Source organism: Salvelinus sp. IW2-2015, unplaced genomic scaffold, assembly GCF_002910315.2.
Source record: "Salvelinus sp. IW2-2015 unplaced genomic scaffold, ASM291031v2 Un_scaffold4457, whole genome shotgun sequence".
NCBI classification, from domain to species: Eukaryota; Metazoa; Chordata; class Actinopteri; order Salmoniformes; family Salmonidae; genus Salvelinus; species Salvelinus sp. IW2-2015.
The window spans coordinates 39200-62937 of NW_019945727.1; the positions used below are offsets into that span (position 1 = coordinate 39200).

The 23738-nt window shown below is 44.2% G+C and overlaps 1 protein-coding gene across 1 annotated transcript in view; it reads left to right on the forward strand.

The window, feature by feature from the left end:
* Positions 1–22429, forward strand: part of LOC112067789 (Fc receptor-like protein 5) — a 43166-nt gene extending 20737 nt beyond the window's left edge. The window contains exons 11-15 of the mRNA XM_070441642.1: positions 873–1121; positions 21219–21335; positions 21559–21654; positions 22240–22319; positions 22424–22429. Of these exons, the coding sequence (XP_070297743.1) occupies positions 873–1121; positions 21219–21335; positions 21559–21654; positions 22240–22319; positions 22424–22429 (548 nt within the window). The remainder of the gene's footprint in view (positions 1–872; positions 1122–21218; positions 21336–21558; positions 21655–22239; positions 22320–22423) is intronic.
* The last annotated feature ends 1309 nt before the right edge of the window (positions 22430–23738 follow it).

Here is a 23738-nt window from a genome sequence, read left to right on the forward strand (position 1 = left end):
CAGTAGTTGCAGGAACCAGATTAATATTCCACTATGGAACTTGAATGAAGAGGGTGTTTATTGTCTTACGTCAGATAGCGCAATGATTCCGCATGACGACGATTGAATAGCAGTGACGCCTACCGACGTAAGACAATGGAGGGTGTGTTGTATTTTGGATTTTTAAATGTTGTATTAAATCTCATATGTCAAACAAAAAGTCATGATTCCCTACATCATTGTATTGCTTTGAAAACATTGCTGTCAGTCTTCTGTAAACCACATCCAGATTTGACTTCTACTGATATGAACCCATACAGAAGTGGTCCATGTCTGTACTAATATGATGACATAGAGAGAGGAAGGAATAAGATGACAGACGCAGTAGACTGAGGGGTTATGTTGTTGCTGTGGACCAATCACCGTTTACAGTTTCTATATTGTGATCTACAATAATGTGGCGTAGTTACAGGTCTGTCCTGAAGGGGGCGATAAGAAGTCCCAGATGTTTACATGGCTTCGTCACACAGTGTCTCAGAATCAACAACAAAAAACTTAGATATGTTTAGAGGTAAATAGTTTTAAAAATGGATTAATGTATTCAACATGTAATGGTGTGAAGCTAAATTAAACTCTAGACTTTAACCTGGAAATCCAGCTCCCCACTTACAGCTTTGAAACTCCTCCCATCTCTGGTCAGTGGTAAAAAATTCCACACAGCTCTGCCTCTGATGTAAACTATCGTTCAAAAGTTTGGGGTCACTTTGAAATGTCCTTGTTTTTGAAAGAATAGAATGAATGTATCTTATACTCAATCTAAGCTCATAAGAGGTTAATATATTGTGAGTGATAACTCCAGATTTACAGTATTATTTATATATTATGTTATACAGTTGGCCCTCTGATCCTGGAGAGCCCTCCCTATCCCATAACTGAGGGAGAATCTATGACTCTCAGCTGTACAAATAGATATCAGGAAACAAACCCGGACACCAAGGTTGATTTCAACAAAGATGGAGTATTCATCAGGATTGAGACCAAAGGAGAGATGACCATCCCTGCAGTTTCCAAGTCAGATGAAGGCTTCTATAAGTGTAAATCTAATGAAGGAGAATCACCAGAGAGCTGGGTGACAGTGAGAGGTGAGAAAATGGTCATGATCACATGACCTTTTCATAATATCTGTGGTCATCAGTCAATTGTTGTGTTAAAAAAGCATACTGTAGGTTTGGAGTTGCAAGCTCAGGCTGGTCATCTGATCTCAAGTCAGTTGTCAAATATATATTCACTTTGTCCACTATTTTATTTATTTTCTACAACTACCTCAGAACCTGATAGTGATTTGCTGTTCTCTCTCCAGGTGTAASTCCTGGACCCTCTACATCAGTCCTAGTAGGAGTGGTTGTGGGCCTGGTTGTTGCTGGTGTTCTACTGGCCATTCTCYTGGTACTGCTGTGTCGATATWAAAATGTCAAAACTGTAAAGACCTGATATAATCGTATACATTTCTCATTACAGGTTCATGTTGAAACAGAATATTCTCACGAGTACACCTGTCTTTCAACTATGTTCCTTTTCATACAGTAAAATATAATCTGTGTGTTTCATGATTATCTCTCTCCCTGTAGGCCACCCCAGCTCCAGAGGACCAACCTGGACCCCCAACAGGATCAAGGATCTACCCAGCGCCGAGGTCATGATGCTGGGTATGCACGTCTGCAGCATTGTCAGTCTCTCAGGCCAGACCACTGTCACTCTCCTTTCTCTGCATCTTTACACACTCACTTACCACCATCCAATATGTATAAAACATGTTACCATACTCTATGTCCCTAGACAAGCTGAGGGAAAACCAACCAATTCATCTTTCTCTCTCTTCTTTGACCAACAGGTGGCGCTTACATCTATGATACAATCACTCCCTCAATGTACAGTACCACTGTCTATGTTAAGTTAAGCATGAATACAGTATAGAGTTGTTGTTGCTGTTATTCTTCATATGTTTAATATTACTAGCATACTAACAGTAAGTAGAGATATTAGTGTATTACCTGTATATTTCAGAAGCTGGTGCTGCTACTGCTGGACCAAGTGATGTGATGTACGCCAAGATTCAACTCAAAGAGTTGGACAAGAAAAAGAAAAGTAATACTCAACCTTCACATAAATTAATACAAAATGTAGCAGTGTTTTTTACTCATCAAATTTGATAAAAATATACAAATTCTCTCCTCCTCCTCCTCCTCTGAAATGCCAGCTGATCCAAAAGAAAATCCAGTCTATTCTGAGGTTAAGACAGGGAGGCCACAGGTAAGACACATTCTACAGTTTGTCAATCAGTGAAATCTAAATGTGCGAATTTTGAGTTTCAAATAAGATGCAGAATATGCAATAGGCTAATTCCTTAATTTGTTGACCGGAAATGTCAATTTTCAGCAGCATCTGGGCTTGTTGATGTGACCTATGCTGAGGTTGACCTCAAACAGAAGGCCAAAGCCAAGAAGAAGAAAGGTAAGACTGGACATTCCTCCTTCCATATCATAACCTCACACCTCTGAACCCATATTTGCTAGATGTATAATATTCTGTGTCATATCATGATCTGTTTCACCTGTATTTGTGAATGTCTCCATCCCCCTTTAGGTGTCGCTCATCTTTCCCATTATCCCTTATGTATTTATACCTGTGTTCTCTGTTTGTCTGTTGCCAGTTCGTTTTGTTTCTACAAGCCTACCAGCGGTTTTCCCTCTGCTCCTGTTTCTCGATTGATCTTGTTTTCTTGTTTCCTGGTGTTGACCATTCTGCCTGCCCGTACCCTGAGCTTGCCTGCCATCCTGTAACTTTGCCCCACCTATCTGTATTACTGGGTGCAGGCCAGGCAGCAGGCTGTTAGCCAGTCTGCCAGCTTAGTGGAGTCTGCCACTAGCACAGTCAGTGCAGTCAGCTCAGCTATCCCCATTGAGACCGTGTCTGTGCCTCGACCTACGTTGGGCAAAACTAAACATGGCGGTGTTCGCCTAGGCAATTTCACTAGGATAAAGACCTCCTCCATTCCTGCCATTATTGAAAGAGATCGTGATACCTCACATCTCAAAATAGGGCTACTTAATGTTAGATCCCTCACTTCAAAGGCAGTTATAGTCAATGAACTAATCACTGATCATAATCTTGATGTGATTGGCCTGACTGAAACATGGCTTAAGCCTGATGAATTTACTGTGTTAAATGAGACCTCACCTTCTGGTTACACTAGTGACCATATCCCCCATGCATCCCGCAAAGGCGGAGGTGTTGCTAACATTTACGATAGCAAATTTCAATTTACAAGAAAATAAATGACGTTTTCATCTTTTGAGCTTCTAGTCATGAAATCTATGCAGCCTACTCAATCACTTTTTATAGCTACTGTTTACAGGCCTCCTGGGCCATATACAGCGTTCCTCACTGAGTTCCCTGAATTCCTATTGGACCTTGTAGTCATAGCAGATAATATTCTAATTTTTGGTGATTTTAATATTCACATGGAAAAGTCCACAGACCCACTCCAAAAGGCTTTCGGAGCCATCATCGACTCAGTGGGTTTTGTCCAACATGTCTCTGGACCTACTCACTGCCACAGTCATACTCTAGACCTAGTTTTGTCACATGGAATAAATGTTGTAGATCTTAATGTTTTTCCTCATAATCCTGGACTATCGGACCACCATTTTATTACGTTTGTAATCACAACAAATAATCTGCTCAGACCCCAACCAAGGAGCATCAAAAGTCGTGCTATAAATTCTCAGACAACACAAAGTTCCTTGATGCCCTTCCAGACTCCCTCTGCCTACCCAAGGATGTCAGAGGACAAAAATCAGTTGCGCAATACCCTAGATGCAGTTGCCCCCCTAAAAACTAAAAACTTTTGTCATAAGAAACTAGCTCCTTGGTATACAGAAAATACCCGAGCTCTGAAGCAAGCTTCCAGAAAATTGGAACGTAAATGGCGCCACACCAAACTGGAAGTCTTCCGACTAGCTTGGAAAGACAGTAGCGTGCAGTATCGAAGAGCCCTCACTGCTGCTTGATCATCCTATTTTTCCAACTTAATTGAGGAAAATAAGAACAATCCGAAATTTCTTTTTGATACTGTCGCAAAGCTAACTAAAAAGCAGCATTCCCCAAGTGAGGATGGCTTTCACTTCAGGAGTAATAAATTCATGAACTTCTTTGAGGAAAAGATCATGATCATTGGAAAGCAAATTACGGACTCCTCTTTAAATCTGCGTATTCCTCCAAAGCTCAGCTGTCCTGAATATGTACAACTCTGCCAGGACCTAGGATCAAGAGAGACACTCAAGTGTTTTAGTACTATATCTCTTGACACAATGATGAAAATAATCATGGCCTCTAAACCTTCAGGCTGCATACTGGGCCCTATTCCAACTAAACTACTAAAAGAGCTGCTTCCTGTGCTTGGCCCTCCTATGTTGAACATAATAAACGTCTCTCTATCCACCGGATGTGTACCAAACTCACTAAAAGTGGCAGTAATAAAGCCTCTCTTGAAAAAGCCAAACCTTGACCCAGAAAATATAAAAAACTATCAGCCAATATCGAATCTTCCATTCCTCTCAATTTTTTTTGAAAAAGCTGTTGCGCAGCAACTCACTGCCTTCCTGAAGACAAACAATGTATACGAAATGCTTCAGTCTGGTTTTAGACCCCATCAGAGCACTGAGACGGCACTTGTGAAGGTGGTAAATTACCTTTTAATGGCGTCAGACCGAGGCTCTGCATCTGTCCTCATTCTTTTGGAGAGATTGGAAACCCAAATTGGTCTACACGGACAGGTTCTGGCCTGGTTTAGATCTTATCTGTCGGAAAGATATCAGTTTGTCTCTGTGAATGGTTTGTCCTCTGACAAATCAACTGTACATTTCGGTGTTCCTCAAGATTCCGTTTTAGGACCATTATTGTTTTCACTATATATTTTACCTCTTGGGGATGTCATTCGAAAACATAATGTTAATAACTTTCACTGCTATGCGGATGACACACAGCTGTACATTTCAATGRAACATGGTGAAGCCCCAAAATTGCCCTCGCTAGAGGCCTGTGTTTCAGACATAAGGAAGTGGATGGCTGAAAACTTTCTACTTTTAAACTCGGACAAAACAGAGATGCTTGTTCTAGGTCCCAAGAAACAAAGAGATATTCTGTTGAATCTGACAATTAATCTTGATGGTTGTAAAGTCGTCTCAAATAAAACTGTGAAGGACCTCGGCGTTACTCTGAACCCTGATCTCTCTTTTGACAAACATTTCAAGACTGTTTCAAGGACAGCTATTTTCCTTCTACGAAGCATTGCAAAAATCTGAAACTTTCTGTCCAAAAATGATGCAGAAAATTAATCCATGCTTTTGTTACTTCTAGGTTAGACTACTGCAATGCTCTCCTTTCCGGCTACCCGGATTAAGCACTAAATAAACTTCAGTTAGTGCTAAATACGGCTGCTAGAATCCTGACTAGAACCAAAACATTTGATCATATTACTCCAGTGCTAGCCTCCCTACACTGGCTTCCTGTTAAGGCAAGGGATGATTTCAAGGTTTTACTGCTAACCTACAAAACGTTACATGGGCTTGCTCCTACCTATATTTCCGATTTGGTCCTGCCGTACATACCTACACATACGCTACGGTCACAAGACCCAGGCCTCCTAATTGTCCCTATAATTTCTAAGCTAACAGCTGGAGGCAGGGCTTTCTCCTATAGATCTCCATTTTTATGGAATGGTCTGCCTACCCATGTGAGAGACGCAGACTCGGTCTCAACTTTTAAGTCTTTACTGAAGACTCATCTCTTCAGTGGGTCATATGATTGAGTGTAGTCTGGCCCAGGAGTGTGAAGGTGAACGGAAAGGCTCTGGAGCAACGAACCGCCCTTGCTGTCTCTGCCTGGCCGGTTCCCCTCTCTTCACTGTGATTCTCTGCCTCTAACCCTATTACAGGGGCTGAGTCACTGGCTTTACTGATGCTCTTTCATGCCGTCCCTAGGAGGGGTGCATCACTTGAGTGGGTGAGTCACTGACGTGATCTTCCTGCCTGGGTTGGCGCCCCCCTTGGGTTGTGCCGTGGCGGAGATCTTTGTGGGCTATACTCTGCCTTGTCTCAGGATGGTAAGTTGGTGGTTGAAGATATCCTTCTAGTGGTGTGGGGGCTGTGCTTTGGCAAAGTGGGTGGGGTTATATCCTTCCTGTTTGGCCCTGTCCGGGTGTATCATCGGATGGGGCCACAGTGTCTCCTGACCCCTCCTGTCTCAGCCTCCAGTATTTATGCTGCAGTAGTTTATGTGTACGGGGGCTAGGGTCAGTTTGTTATATCTGGAGTACTTCTCCTGTCTTATCCAGTGTCCTGTGTGAATTTAAGTATGTTCTCTCTAATTCTCTCTTTCTCTCTTCTCTCTTTCTTTCTCTCTCTCTCGTAGGACCTGAGCCCAGGACCATGCCTCAGGACTACCTGGCATGATGACTCCTTGCTGTCCCCAGTCCACCTGGCCGTGCTGCTGCTCCAGTTTCAACTGTTCTGCCTGCGGCTATGGAACCCTGACCTGTTCACCGGACGTGCTACCTGTCCCTGACCTGCTGTTTTCAACTCTCTAGAGACCGCAGAAGCGGTAGAGATACTCTTCATCGGCTATGAAAAGCCAACTGACATTTACTCATGAGGTGCTACCCTCGACAACTACTGTGATTATTATTACTTGACCATACTGGTCATTTATGAACATTTGAACATCTTGGCCATGTTCTGTTATAATCTCCACCCGGCACAGCCAGAAGAGGACTGGCCACCCCTCATAGCCTGGTCCTCTCTAGGTTTCTTCCTAGGTTTTGGCCTTTCTAGGAAGTTTTTCCTAGCCACCGTGCTTCTACATCTGCATTGCTTGCTGTTTGGGGTTTTAGGCTGGGTTTCTGTACAGCACTTTGAGATATCAGCTGATGTAAGAAGGGCTATATGAATAAATTTGATTTGATTTGTATTACTGCAATTACGGGAACGACGGAGGGAGAGGACATTCGATTTCCCTCGCACGTCCAGAGATTCCACCTAGCCTCCGAGTCATCCTGGAAGTCCCCGACGGTCCAGCTGCCGATAGAACCCGAGGCTTCCCGACCTCCCCCGAGAGTCGCCGAAGATAGCTGAGTCAGGCAGAGCTGGGCTGTCGCCAGCGGAATGGCAATACAGGATCAACACTAAGAGTTCTCTGTATTCCTGGAATCTTGGTCATTTTGTGTCTTCTTGCCCTTTAAAAAGACCAGGCTGACCGGTAGGAGTGAGTACTCTGATGGGCCATTCGGAGATATTTTCTGCTTCCCTTGCTCGCACCTCTTTTCATGCCATTCTGCTGTGGGGAAACCAGTCTAAATCTCTTCGAGTCCTCATTGACTCTGGGGTCGATGAGAGCTTTTTGGACGCTACCCTGGCTTCCAAGCTGAACATCCCCACTCAGCCCCTCTCCATTCCCATGGATGTTAGAGTGCTGGACGTGCGCTCCATTGGCCGGGTCTTTCCCAATACCACTCCCAGTCTCAGGGAATCTATTCAATTTCTGCTCATCAAGTCCCCTCAGATTCCCGTGGTTTTGGGACTCTCATAGCTCCAGCTACACAATCCCCTCATCAACTGGTCAACTGGTGCCATCATGGGCTGGAGTCCGTTCTGCCATGCCCATTGTCTGAAGTCAGCACAACCTGCCCCGGGACGTCTTCCTGGGGGCTCGGAAGGTGCCACGGACCTCTCCGCCATTCCCGCGGATTATCAGGACCTTCGGGAGGGGTTCAACAACGCACGGGCCACTTCGCTCCTGCCACACTGACCATATGACTGTGGGATTGACCTTCTCCCTAGCACCACTCCGCCTTGGGGACGACTGTACTTGCTGTCGGGAACCGAAGACCAAGGCTATGGAGACCTACATGGGGACTCCCTAGCTGCAGGATTTATCCGTCCGTCGTCCTCTCCCGCCGGCGCAGGGTTCTTCTTTGTGGAGAAGCGCTCGTGCATCGACTACTGGGGACTAAATGACATAACGGTGAAGAACCGCTACTTGCTACCACTCATCTCCTCGGCCTTTGAGCCGCTCCAGGGGGCCACTGTGTTTTTCAAGCTGGAACTATGGAACGCCTACCACCTATTGCGGATACGGGAAGGGGATGAGTGGAAGACCGCCTCAACACGGCCGGTAGCCACTAAGGGGATTTGGTCATGCCATTTGGCCTCACCAACGCCCCAGCTGTGTTCCAGGCTCTGGCAAATGATGTTCTCCGCGACATGTTGAACCGGTTCATATTCTAAATCTACATTGCTGACATCCTCGTCTTCTCCGGCTCCCCCCATGAACATGTGCTCCACATCCGACAGGTTCTTCAACACCACCTGGAGAATCTGCTGTTAGCTATTAATGCAGAGAAGTGCGAGTTCCATCGCTCCATCCCCTTTCTGGGATACATCATCTCCGCTGGGAGTGTCCAGCCTGCTCCCGGGAAGGTGAGAGTGGTGGTGGATTGGCCCCAGCCTTCGTCCAGGTTGCAGATGCAAAGTTTCATTGGGTTCGCCAACTTTTATAACCGCTTCATCCAGGATTATAGCACCCTGGCTTCCCCCCTGTCAGCACTCACCTCTCCCAAGGTTCCGTTCACGTGGTCCCCTGCTGCTGACCGAGCATTCCGGGACCTCAAACACCGTGTCACCAGTGCTCCCATCTTGGTTCCATCCCGACCCTTCCCGTCAGTTCGTGATGGACGCCGATGCTTCTTATGTAGGAGTGGGGGTGGTTCTGTACCAGCGTTCTGCCCTGGACCTGAAGCTACATCCCTGCGCCTTCTTCTCCCACCGCCTCAACGCCACGGAGAAAAAATATGATGTGGGGAATCATGAGTTTCTCGCAGTGAAGATGGCGTTGGAGGAATGGAGGCACTGGCTGGAAGGGTCGGAACATTCGTTCATCGTATGGTCCGACCACAAAAACCTGGAGTATCTCCGCACCGCAAAACGCCTCAACTCCAAGCAAGCTAGATGGGCCCTGCTGTTCACACGGTTCAACTTCTCCCTCTCATATCGGCAGGGATCCAAGAATGTCAAGAAGGATGCACTGTCTTGCCGCTATAGCCTCAACGCTATTACCGCGGAGCCCGAAACCATCCTTCCCAACTCATGCCTGGTGAAGGCACTCAGCTGAGGTATAGGGAAGCAGGTCCGGGAGGCGCAGCGTTCCAAGCCGAACCCCGGGGGGGGGGTCCAGATAACCGGATGTTTGTGCCTGACTCCTCCAGACTGGCCTGCAACCCAGGCTCCTGTCGGACCCTGGTTTTTGTGCGACAACTGTTCGATGGCCTTCCAATGTCCCTGATGTCTACGCATTCGTCGCCGCTTACACGATTTGTGCACAAAACAACATTCCTCGACAAGCTCCGGCTGGTCTCCTCCAACCTCTGCCTGTCCCTCACCGTCCCTGGTCTCACATCTCCCTGGACTTGGTCACGGGTCTTCCCCCATCTGATGATAACGCCGCCATCCTGACTGTGGTGGATCGGAAACATGCGTGCATGTTCCTGTTGTCAACTTCTGTCTGCAATTGCATTAATAAATGAATGCATGATTTACTTAAAGATATTTTCTGAATGCTAATTTCACCAATGAGCCAATGATTGACAAGGAACAAGGAACGAACCCCAACATGTATTTTCAGTACTGTCGCGAAGCTAACTAAAAAGCAGCATTCAACAAGAGATGATGGTTTTCGCTTCAGCAGTGATGAATTAACCTGTTTGGGACAGACCCCCCCTTTTCTCAATTTCCGCCTGAAAACATACCCTAATCTAACTGCTTGTAGCTCAGGCCTAGAAGGAAGGATATGCATATTCTTGGTATCATTTGAAAGGAAACATTCTGAAGTTTGTGTAAATGTGAACTGAATGAAGGAGAATATAACACAATAGATCTGGTAGAAGAAAATACAAGGAAATCAACAGACGTTTTTTGTTATTTTACTGTTGTTGCATCTTTAAAAATCAACAAGAAAGRCCAAACATTCAGTTATGATACTGGGGATCATTTCAAATCAGAACATAGGTAGGCAACAGTATTTGACCAAAGTTTCAGATGGATACCTTCAGGAATGAGTGAGGTACATGCCATTGAGCATGAAGTCAACCAGGTGTCCCTCACAAGTTTCCCAAATGTACCCAAGTGGCCGAATTGGTACAATGATACAATGATATAAATAACTATATACAAAATACAAAACAATTATTCTAACATACCCCAAAAAATATATATTTGAAAAATTCAAAAAAAAATAAAAAATGAATATTTCAACAAAAAAAATAATTAACAAGGGTAACTATTTACACTTCAATGTTCAATCATGTGAAGACTCTCAGTCCTCTACACAATGTTGCACTCCTGATGCCATATCCCATAGCAGTTTCTCTCTGGTGTAAAACAGAGGGTCACAGCACAGGTGGTGCAGGTGACAGGGGACTTCTTATGGCACAGGGCACAACTTCCCAGTTCTCTCACGTCACCGCACCCTCCGCTCTCCGCTCTCTCCAGTGGCTTCCAGTTGAAGCTCGCATCCGCTACAAGACCATGGTGCTTGCCTACGGAGCTGTGAGGGGAACGGCACCTCCGTACCTTCAGGCTCTGATCAGGCCCTACACCCAAACAAGGGCACTGCGTTCATCCACCTCTGGCCTGCTCGCCTCCCTACCTCTGAGGAAGTACAGTTCCGCTCAGCCCAGTCAAAAACTGTTCGCTGCTCTGGCACCCAATGGTGGAACAAACTCCCCCACGACGCCAGGTCAGCGGAATCAACATCACACACCTTCCGGAGACACCTGAACCCCACCTCTTTAAGGAATACCTAGGATAGGATAAAGTAATCCTTCTAACCCCCTTAGAGTTAGATGCACTATTGTAAAGTGGTTGTTCCACTGGACATCATAAGGTGAATGCACCAACTTGTAAGTCGCTCTGGATAAGAGCGTCTGCTAAATGACTTAAATGTAAATGTAAAATTAACGGAAGCCCGCCCTACTGAGCCCCTTTTTCCCTGAGGCACATCCCTGCCTGCAATGATGAACTTSAGCATGTGCGTACCGCTGGTTGGAGCAGAAGGGACAGAGGTAGAGGGGACAGAAGGTGCTACAGTGTTCTTGCTGTAGTTAGCAAGCTCCTGGATGAGTAGCTCCCTAAAGGCTAGCTGTGAGATTGGGGKCTGTCCACAGTTCTTGGCCATTTCCTTCTGGAGGATGAAGGAATTCACCACAGCAATGTCAATAAAATGATAAAACAAAGTTTTGTACCATTTCATGGTTTTGTGAAGGACATTGTAGTATCCTATCAGCGCATCCGATAGGTCTACACCTCCCATGCTCTTATTGTAATCCTTCACAGCAGCTGGAATGGGGACATTTCTGGCGGTCCAAGCGCCTGTAGGACCTTTCAAACGTCAAACAACGTGATCCCCACCGAAGGACTTGTGAATAGTGGAGCACATCTCTCGAGTGTCCATCCACTTCACAAAGAGCAAGCCATCTTCACGGATCCATCTCATGGTACCCCGCTCAGCCCGCTTAGGCATGTCGTTCACCCTGGTTTTTGGAAAGCCCACTCTGTTGGTCCTAATGGTGCCACAAGCCCACATCTCCAGCTTCCTCAGGTCTGTGAACAGGGTAGGGCTTGTGTAGAAGTTGTCTACAAATAGTTTGTAGCCCTTCCCCAGCAGCTGGAAATCTAATAACTGCATCACAGAGTCATAACTGAGTCCCTTACAGCTCGCACAAGTGTTCTTCCCCTCAAAGACAAAAAAATTGCACGTGTATGCACACGCAGAATCGGCCAAAACAAACAGCTTGTAACCCCATTTTGTCAGTTTGTTGCGCATCTACTGTTTTAGGCCAATTCTGGCCTTTGAGGCTACCATTCTCTCATCTATGGAAGGTTCTGGGCGGGCTGAAAATAAGTCTTGCATGCCTCAACGATATCGTGGTAGAGAGGTTTGATCTTGCAGAGCTTATCAAACCCTGCCGTGCCTCGTTTCGTCTCGTTGTCCTTATCAACTTCTGGGTCACTTATGTGAAGTGCCCATGAAATTGACAGAAACCTTTTCCTAGACATGACCGTTGAGGGGAAAGGCAGTTGATAGAGGGGTGCAGTTTTCCAGTAGTCTTTCAGGGTTTTCAACTTCACCACCCCCATGTAGATGACCATAGAAAGGTAGTGAAACAGATCTGCAATGGAAATGGCCTTCCATGTCTCTGTCTTGCCTTCCTGCTTCTTAGCGCCATATTTATTTGTGTTCTTCACCAGGTTGTCAACAACTGCCGAGGTGAAAAACAACTGGAAAAGTTGCATTGGTGGGGGGGGGGGGGGGGTGTTTTTGAATCAGTCCCACATTGAGGCCTACTGGGCGTTTTGGCCGGAAAAGTGGAGATGGTGGGCACATCCTCCTCCAGAAACAGAGTGCAAGGTCCTCCTCCGCTCTGGCAGGTTCCACGCTGGACGCTCTGGACCGGTTCCACGTCCGTTCATCGCTTCTTTGCCGCTGGCTTACCACCCCTTGATGGCCGGGCGGGGGTAGGTGTGGTGCCGGAAACAGCAGGGGTATCCAGCTGGATGGACAGCTTCAGTGGGGGATTTTGCACTTGGCTCCAATCAGAATACGCTGTGGAATGTGAAATAAAGACACAGACACATATTATATATACACATTAGTAACTATGGTGAGGTTGTCCATTCCATTTTATATAGAAAATACATGTAAACAATTTGGTAATAATTATACAGACACAGACCACACATATTATATTATACAATAGTGCTGTGGTGAGGTTTTATCCATTCCAATTTTATATAGAAAATAATGTAAACAATTTGGTAATATTATAACAGACACAAGACACACATATTATATATACAAATAGTGCTGTGGTGAGTTTTTTCCACTTCCATTTATATGAAAATACATGTAAACAATTTGGTAATAATTATACCAGACAAGACACCATATTATATATACAATATAGTGCCTGTGGGTGAGGTTTTATCCATTCCTTTTATATAGAAAATACATGTAAAACAATTTGGTAATAATTATACAGACACGACCACAATATTATATATACAATATTGCTGTGTGAGGTTTTATCCATTCATTTTATATAGAAAAACATGTAAAACATTTTGGTATAATTATACAGACACAGACACCACATATTATAATATACAATAGTGCATGTGGTGAGGTTTTATCATTCCATTTTTATATAGAAATACATGTAAACAATTTGGTAATAATTATCACGAGACACAGACACACAGACATACACACAATGTAGAGCAATATGTACTTTCTAATTTCAATATACTTGTGTACTTTATATTTCATGTCCTAGTCCTATTTTTATATAAGGCAAATAAAATACCAATATCTCAAACAACTCAAATGAATAATATTGATATTATTAATTTCAAACAACGTTACTTACCGATCCAAAACTGCGTCTTCCCCGTGGAGGAACATATCCTCGAATTCTGAATCTACGGATTCAATTTCACTGGAATCATTTAGATGTTCACTATCACTAGCTCTGTCTATTTCATCAATTATATCGTGCAAGTCTGTGTACTTGGTCTTCGCTTCGATTGGCTGATTTCTTTGCCATTATTAGGCCTTGAAAATGCTCTATAAAAAACTTTTGCTGCGCGTAAAACGCCGTGGTTTTCCTCTTGGAAAATGGTGTGTGGCTGTGTGGTACGCATGAGTTTAGGACAAAGGATGTTCTTCCCGGGTCGAACCATTACACTGTTCCATTTACCCTCAGTTCTTGGCTATCTATCCAGCTAGATTTCAAGAAGATCAGAGGTCATTGGTCCGAATAACAGTCAATCAACGAAGGACAGGTCATTCGATTGGCGCGTAATGAGGTCATGTTTTGGTGTGTTCAAAATCAGTTCTCTTCGGTCAATATGTCCCGGAAAAAGAACCATGATGTTTGGTTGTTTTACTCAACAAACAGAGGATTTGTAATGAAACCGAACTGACTGGATAAACGTCCGTTTAGAGTGAATAATTACAATGAATGTTACGTCCAAAGTTGAAGGACGCTGAATTTCCACACAAGCATTTACAAAATGTTTCGTGTTAGGCTATAAAATGGATTATCTCGAACAAAACGCCACTTGATTGTTTCGTCGTGACCTTTAGGATTGCCGCTAGCGGAACCTGGGGCTAGAAAGGTTAACCTTTACCTGGTATCATCCGGATCCGTGGCACCCCCCCCCCCCCACTGACTAGCATAGCTAGCATAGCGTACAAGTAAATTGGCATCTAAATATCATTAAATCACAAGTCCAAGACACCAGATGAAAGATACAGATCTTGTGAATAAGCCACCATTTCAGATTTTTTAAAATGTTTTACAGGGAAGACACAATATGTAAATCTATTAGCTAACCACGTTAGCAAAAGACAACACTTTTCTTACACCATCAGTTTCTTTACTCCATCAGAAGCTATCACTAATTCGACTAAATAAAGATATATATAGCCACTAACCAAGAAACAACTTCATAAGATGACAGTCTGATAACATATTTATGGTATAGCATAGGTTTTTTTAGAAAAATGTGCATATTTCAGGTATAAATCATAGTTTGCCATTGCAGCCACCATCACAAATCTCCCCAAAGCGACTAGAATTACTACAGAGAGCAACGTGTATTACCAATTTACTCATCATAAAACATTTCATAAAAAYAGACAAAGCATAGCAATGGAAAGACACAGATCTTGTGAATTCAGACAATATTTCAGATTTTCTAAGCGTTTTACAGCGAAAACACAATAAATCGTTATATTAGCATACCACATGTGCAAACGTTACCCCAGCATGAATTCAAGGCAAAGGGAGCTATAACGTTATCATCACCAAAATATATAAATTTTTTCACTAACCTTCTCAGAATTCTTCAGATGACAGTCCTGTAACATCATATTACACAATGCATATAGCTTTTGTTCGAAAATGTGCATATTTAGCAGCATAAATTGATGTAATCTATCAAAACATTGCATGCATTCCTCCCGGCGCCATCTTGGATTAGCGCCTACTATAATAAAAAAACTATTCATAAACTTGACTAAAAAATATAAGTTGGACACCAATTGAAAGATAAATTAGTTCTTAATGCAAACGCTGTGTTAGATTTTTWAAATTAACGTTACTAGACATATAGTGTGCGTTGCARCCAGACCAGTGCCTTTAAAAATGGYGACCGAACACKATTACATTTTTCCACATAAATACGGAATAACATAATAAATAGTTCCTACTTTTGGACGAGCTTCCATCAGTATCTTGGTCAATGTGTCCATTGTCCAGAAGAATCGTTTCTTGCTTGTAAAACATCGTCTTCAACTTCGTATGTAGCAGCTAACAACAGCCATGTGGAACAGACATCGTCTAACCCTGATAATAGMATACTAAGRAAATGCCGAAAATAACAATATACTCGCATAAACTGATATAACTCGGTTTAAAATAACTACGTTATGATGTTTCCATCACCTATATTTAATTAAATTACAGASGGATACATCTAAGGTCGATAACTGAGCGTTCCAAAATTTCATCCTGAGCTCTGTCCTTGCGTCCTGACGAAGGAGAAAAAGGAAGGTMCYCTCGTTCCACMTGGCTTTATAACCTCGGACAGCTACGCAGAGAGCCCATTCCACTTCTCATTGGTTACTGACATTCAGGGGAAGGCGGGTGCAGTTCAKTTCCAGCCATGGCATATACACAGACTTTAAAACTGAGCMCAGATCAGAGTATAATTCTCAGACCATCGCAAGTCATGTCAGGATTTTCGCTGTAAAAGGAGTTCTGTTCCACCCACAGACATAATTTAAACGGTTTTAGAAACTACTGATTGTTTTCTTTCCAATAGTAATAATAATATGCATATTGTACGATCAAGAATTGAGTAGGAGGCAGTTTAATTTGGAGACGCAAAATGTCAACGTTGAAACAGCACCCCCTGTATTCTCAAGAGGTTAATGAACTTCTTCGATGAAAAGATGATGATCATCAGAAAGCAAATTACGGACTCTTTGAATCTGCGTATTTCTCCAAAGCTCAGTTGTCCTGAGTCTGCACAGAACTGCCAGGACCTAGGATCAATAGAGACAATGTCATGCCCTGACCGTAGAGATCTTTTTATGTCTCTATTTTGGTTTGGTCAGGGTGTGATTTGGGTGGGCATTCTATGTTCATTTTCTATGTTTTGTATTTCTTTGGTTTTGGCCGGGTGTGGTTCTCAATCAGAGGCAGCTGTCTATCGTTGTCTCTGATTGAGAACCATACTTAGGTAGCCTTTTCCCACCTGTGTTTTGTGGGTAGTTGTTTTCTGTTTTGTGTTTCTGCACCTGACAGAACTGTTTCGGTTTTGTTCGTTCTCGTTGTTGTTTTGTTATTTAGTGTTATTCAGTTTTATTAATAAATCATGAAGACTTACCCCGCTGCGCTTTGGTCCACTCCTTCTTCTTCAGACGGCCGTTACAGGACAACCCACCACCAAAGGACCAAGCAGCGTGGTGAAAGGGACTCCTGGACAGGTGAGCAGTGCTATCTGGAGTACGAGACAACCTGGGAGGAGATAGAGAGGTGGTCGGTCAACCCAGGGAGAGTGCCGGAGCCCGCCTGGGATTCTCTAGAACAGTGCGACGAGTGATACCGGAGAATGGAATTGGCGACACGAAAACGGCTGGCAAGGAAGCCCGAGAGGCAGCCCCAAAATATGTTTGGGAGGTGGGGGCACACGGGGAGTGTGGCAGAGTCCGGTAGTAGACCTGAGCCAACTCCCTGTGCTTACCGTGGCGAGCATGGGACTGGTCAGGCCCCGTGCTATGGGGTGATGCTCACGGTGTCGAGGCGGAGCATTCACAGGCTGGTGTGCTCGGTGCCAGCCGGGTGGAAGCTGGCATCCAGCCAGAACGGGTGGGGCCAGCTCTGCGCTCGAGACCGCCAGTGCGCCTCCACTGCCCAGTGTATCCGGTGCCTCGGCCAAGGAAGACGCCTCCTGGATGTCTCCCCAGCCTGGTGAGTCCTGTGCCTGCTCACAGAGCCAGATCTCCTGTGTGTCACCCCAGCCCGGTGAGTCCTGTGCCTGCCTCCTGTCCGGAGCTGCCAGAGTCTCCCTCCTGTCCGGAGCTTCCAGAGGCGCCCTTCAGTCCGGAGCTTCCAGAGGCGCCCTTCAGTCCGGAGTTTCCAGAGGCGCCCTTCAGTCCGGAGCTTCCAGAGGCGCCCTTCAGTCCGGAGCTTCCAGAGGCGCCCTTCAGTCCGGAGCTTCCAACAAGGGTGCCCAGTCCGGGGGCGCTACAAGGGTGAATAGTCCGGCCCCCGCTACAAGGGTGCCCAGTCCGGCCCCCGCTACGAGGGTCCCTAGTCCAGGGTCGGCGGCGAGGGTCTACGTCCCTCACCAGAGCCGCCACCACGGAGAAATGCTCACCCAGACTCTCCCCTATGGGTTCAGGTTTTGCGGCTGGAGTCCACACCTTTGGGGGGGGGGGGTACTGTCACGCTCTGACCGTAGAGATCTTTTTATGTCTCTATTTTGGTTTGGTCAGGGTGTGATTTTGGTGGGCATTCTATGTTTTATTTTCTATGTTTTGTATTTCTTTGGTTTTGGCCGGGGGGGTTCTTAATCAGAGGCAGCTGTCTATCGTTGTCTCTGATTGAGAACCATACTTAGGTAGCCTTTTCCCACCTGTGTTTTGTGGGTAGTTTTCTGATTTGTGTTTCTGCACTTGACAGAACTGTTTCGGTTTCGTTCGTTCTCGTTGTTGTTTTGTTATTTAGTGTTCAGTTTTATTAATAAATCATGAACACTTACCACGCTGCACTTTGGTCCACTCCTTCTTCTTCAGACGGCTGTTACAGACAATCAAGATTTTTAATCCTTTCTCTTGACACATTTCATAAAATAGTCATGGCCCATAAACCCTCAAGCTGCATACTGGACCCTATTCCAGCTGAACTACTGAAAGAGCTACTTCCCGTGCTAGGCCCTCCTATGTTGAACATAATAAATGGTGCCCTATCCATCGGATGTGCACAAAACTCACTAAAAGTGGCAGTGATAAAGCCTCCCTTGAAAAAGCCAAACCTTGACCCTGAAAACGTAAAAAACTATCAGCCTATATCGAATCTCCCATTCCACTCAAACATTTTAGAAAAAGCAGTTGCGCAACTCAATGCCTACTTGAAGAAATATAATGTATACAAAATGCTTCAGTCTGGTTTTAGACCCCATCATAGCACTGAGACTGCACTCGTGAAGGTGGTAAATTACATTTTAATGGTGTCAGACCAAGGCTCTGCATCTGTCCTCGTGCTCCTAGACCTTAGTGCTGTTTTTGACATCATCGATCACCACCTTCTTTTGGAGCGATTGGAAACCCTAATTGGTCTACACCAGTGGTTCCCAAACTTTTTATATTCCCGTACCCCTTCAAACATTCAAACTCCAGCTGCATACCCCCTCTAGCACCAGGGCCAGAGCACTCTCAAATGCTGTTTTTTGCCAACATTGTAAGCCTGCCACACACACTATACGATACATTTATTAAACATAAGAATGAGTGTGAGCTTTAGTCAAAACCCGGCTCATGGGATGTGATAAAGAGCTCTTATAGGACAATGGAACAAATAATAATATAATAATAATCAATAATTTTGCACTTTATTTAACCATCTTACAAATAAAACCTTATTTGTTCATCGAAAATTGTGAATAACTCACCACAGGTTATTGAAAAGGGTCTGCTTGAAAGGATGCACATAATGTTGGGTTGTATTGGAGAGAGTCTCAGTCTTAAATCATTTTCCACACACAATCTGTGGCTATATTTAGTTTTCATGCTAATAAGGGCCGAGAATCCACTCTCACATAGGTACGTGGTTGCAAAGGGCATCAGTGTCTTAACAGCGCGATTTGCCAAGGCAGGATACTCTGAGAGCATCCAAATCCAGAATTCTTGCAGTGGCTTCTGATTAAATACAATTTCACAGAACCGCTTGTTGCAATTTCAATGAGGCTCTCTTGTTCAGATATCAATAAGTGGACTGGAGGCAGGGCATGAAAGGGATAACGAATCCAGCTGTTTGTGTCATCTGTTTTGGGAAAGTACCTTCGTAATTGTGCACCCAACTCACTCAGGTGCTTCGCTATATCACATTTGACACTGTCCGTAAGCTTGAGTTTATTTGCACACAAAAAATCATACAATGATGGAAAGACCTGTGTGTTTTCCTTGTTAATGCAGACAGAGAAGAGCTCCAACTTCTTAATCATAGGCTCAATTTTGTCATGCACATTGAAAATAGTTGTGGAGAGTCCCTGTAATCCTAGAATCAGATCATTCAGGCGAGAAAAAACATCACCCAGATAGGCCAGTTGTAAGAGAAACTCGTCATCTTGCACAATCTGGCCTTAAAGGCCATGTACTCTTATAATTTCCACCCAGCACAGCCAGAAGAGGACTGGCCACCCCTCAGAGACTGGTTCCTCTCTAGAGTTTTTCCTAGCCATCGTGCTTCTACATCTGCATTGCTTGCTGTTTGGTGTTTTAGTTTGGGTTTCTGTATAGCACTTTGTGACATCTGCTGATGTCAAAGGGATTTATAAATACATTTGATTGATAAGTTTCGACATTGTGATCCACAAGAATGTGGAGTAGTTACAGGCCTGTCCCTGAAGGGGGCGATAAGAAACCCCAGATGTTTATCATAGCATACCAACTAAGGGTGAAGTCTGTAACTGCTTTCCCCTGTAACCTTTCTCTCCCCATGTTGGTTTCTTCACACATGTTGTACATGTGTCCCACACTCTACACTCTACACTTTACTTACAAGCCCTTAACCAACAATGCAGTTTTTAGAAAATACCACCCAAAAAGTAAAATATCATGTATATAAAAATAAATTACAAAAAGAATATCAAGTGAAAAAAAGAAAAGAAATTATGAAAATAAACAATAGACAAACACAAACAATATACACACACAAACGCACACAAACAAACCACACACCACACACACACACACACACACACACACACAAGCACAATATAGTACATGAACAATAGCCCTGATACACATCACATATACAGACAAATTTAAATGGTTAATAAATAATTAATAGCCGCTGGTTAATAAATAAAGAACGGCTTTCCAGTCAGACCAGTAAAACCACCACTATCTCTCTCTCTGATCAGGCTGGTCAGTACCAGTGTCAGGGGACAAGGACGAGATGGCCCCAAAATTCATATCTCAGCTCATCTCTCCACATTAGCGTCACTGGTGAGCTCACTATTAATTTTCAATCACTGTCTGGAAAATTCTGAATTTTGAGCAAATGAGGGTAAATCTAAATATACTGTATAGACTGTAAATTCTAACTGAATCGAGTCAACATACCCCTATTTAAAATAAACTTTAATCAAAACATAACTGCAACAGCTAAATTATTATAAACGACCAAGCATGTATCCAGATGTTTTGATATTCTGCTCTCTGTTTTCTTAGCTCTTCCTGAAACTACACTGACCGTAAATCCAAACCCTGCATACAATGGAGAGACAGTAACTCTGACGTGTTCAGTGGGGTCTGACAGTGGCTGGAGGTATACATGGTACAAAGACAACACTAACAAAGTAGTGACCTTGTCTGGCAGACACACTACAACAGGAGCCACCTTCACCATCAGTAGAGCTGCTGAGTCTGACCATTAATACTGACACCCAGACCACATCTACATGATTGACTCAATATAAATAGTGTCGATTTTTTAAATAAAAAACACAAAAAGTAACTCACCTTTCACAGTGATAGTGACAGGATCACTGATGATTGATGATATGGATCTGGACTGGATCTCTCCCTGACACCAGTAGAGACCCTGGTCAGACTCAGCAGCTCTACTGATGGTGAAGGTGGCTCCTGTTGTAGTGTGTCTGCCAGACAAGGTCCCTTCTTTCTTTTTTTTGTCTTTGTACCATGTATACCTCCAGCCACTGTCAGACCCCACTGAACACGTCAGAACACGTCTCTATAATCACTTTGTCCACTACTTTATTTATTTTCTTACAACAACCTCAGAACCTGATAGTGATTTGATGTTCTCTCTCCAGGCGTAACTCCTGGACCCTCTACATCAGTCCTAGTAGGAGTGGTTGTGGGCCTGGTTGTTGCTGGTGTTCTACTGGCCATTCTCCTGGTACTGCTGTGTCGATATAAAAATGCCGGAGGTGAGACTTTTATCAATTCACATTTATCTTTTTAGTTCATGTTTAGGAGAAAAAATTCTAATAACAAAAGTTTAAAACAGTAACGAATTGATACAGTATAATATTATGCATTTCTCATTACAGGTTCTTGTTGCAACAGAATATTCTGGTGAGTACACCTGTCTTTCAACTTTTCATACATTAAAATAGAATCTGTGTTTCACGAGTATCTCTCTCCCTGTAGGCCCCCCCAGCCCAAGCACCAACCTGGACCCCCAACAGGACCAAGGATCTACCCAGGGCCAGGCTCCTGATGCTGGGTATACACGTCTGAAGCATGGTCAGTCTCTCAGCCCAGACCACTGTCACTCTCCTCTCTGTAACTTCACATACGACTTTTTCACCATTCACTTTATATACACATTACCGTACTCTATGTCCCTAGGCAAGCTGAGGGAAAACCAACCAATTAATATCTCTTCTTTGACCAACAGGTGCGCTAACATCTATGATACAATCACGCCCTCAGACAGTAATGACAATGGTACTGGGAAAGGAAAAGGGGGATACCTAGTCAGTTGTACAACTGAATACCTTCAAATGAAATGTGTCTTCTGCATTTAACCCAACCCCTCTGAATCAGAGAGGTGCGGGGGGGGGGGGCTGCCTTAATTGACATCGACTTCTCGGCGCCTGGGGAACAGTGGGTTAACTGCCTTGCTCAGTTGCAGAATTACAGATTTTTACCTTGTCAGCTCGGGGATTCGATCCAGCAACCTTTCGATTACTAACCTCTAGGCTACCTGTATGTTAAATTAGCATGAATACAGTATAGAGTTGTTGTTGCTGTTGTTCTACATATGTTTAATATTACTAGCATACTAACACTAAGTAGAGATATGAGTTTATTACCTGTATATTTCAGATGCTGGTGCTGCTACTGCTGGACCAAGGGAGATGATGTACGCCCAGATTCAACTCAAAGAGTTGGACAAGAAAAAGAAAGTAACTCTCAACTGTCACATAAATTCATACAAGAGTTGCGGTGTTTTTTACTCATCAAATTTAATAAAAACATACAAATTCTCTCCTCCCCTCCTCCTCCTCAGAAATGACAGCTGATCCAAAAGAAAATCCAGTCTATTCTGAGGTCCAGACAGAGAAGACCACAGGTGAGACCCATTCTACAGGTTGGCAGTCAGTGAAATCTAAATGCGTGATTTGGAGTTTAAAACAAATGCAGAATAAGCTAATTCCTTAATTTGTTGACTGGAAATGTCATTTTTCAGCAGCAACTGAACCTGTTGATGTGACCTATGCTGATGTTGACCTTAAACAGAAGGCCAAAGCCAAGAAGAAGAAAGGTAGGACGGTGACCCGTCCCTGCAGGTTCATTCTCTACAACATCGCAGAGTACGACCCTGCCTCACACAGGAAGCGGCGCAGTCCTAACCAGGCACTTGTCATCTCCCGTCTGGATTACTGCAACTCGCTGTGGCTGGGCTCCCTGCCTGTGCCATTAAACCCTACAACTCATCCAGAACGCCGAGCCCGTCTGGTGTTCAACCTTCCCAAGTTCTCTCACGTCACCCCGCTCCTCCGCTCTCTCCACTGGCTTCCCAGTTTGAAGCTCGCATCCGCTACAAGACCATGGTGCTTGCCTACGGAGCTGTGGGGAACGGCACCTCCGTACCTTCAGGCTCTGATCAGGCCCTAACCCAAACAAGGGCACTGCGTCTCACCTCTGACTTGGCCTGCTCGCCTCCCTACCTCTGAGAAGTACAGTTCCCCTCAGCCCAGTCAAACTGTTCGCTGCTCTGGCAACCCCAATGGTGAACAAACTCCTCACGACGCCAGTCAGCGGAGTCAATCACCACCTTCCGGAGACACCTGAAACCCCACCTCTTTAAGGAATACCTAGGATAGGATAAAGTAATCCTCCTAACCCCCCCTCCCCCTTAAAAGAGTTAGATGCACTATTGTAAAGTGGTTGTTCCACTGGATATCATAAGGTGAATGCACCAATTTGTAAGTCGCTCTGGATAAGAGCGTCTGCTAAATGACTTAAATGTAAAATGTAAATGTAAGACTGGACATCCCTCCTTCCATATTCCCCCTATCATAACCTCACACCTCTGACCCCATATTCAACTAGCTGCATAATATTCTGTATATAACTGTTATATTATTCTGATGTTTTATCCTCACTCCTTACAGAAACATCAACCCCACCTGAGGCATAATTCGGTCTATTCTCAATTGAAGCCAGGCACAGCCCCAGGTAAGACTAATAGCCATGTGCTATTGATAATTAATATGATACTAATATGTATCTAATTATCTGATTTCAAAGTATACTGTATCTATTTAAAGTATGTCTCTTTGTTTACTTCTTAAGAGTTTATTTGACTGCATGTCCTGAAC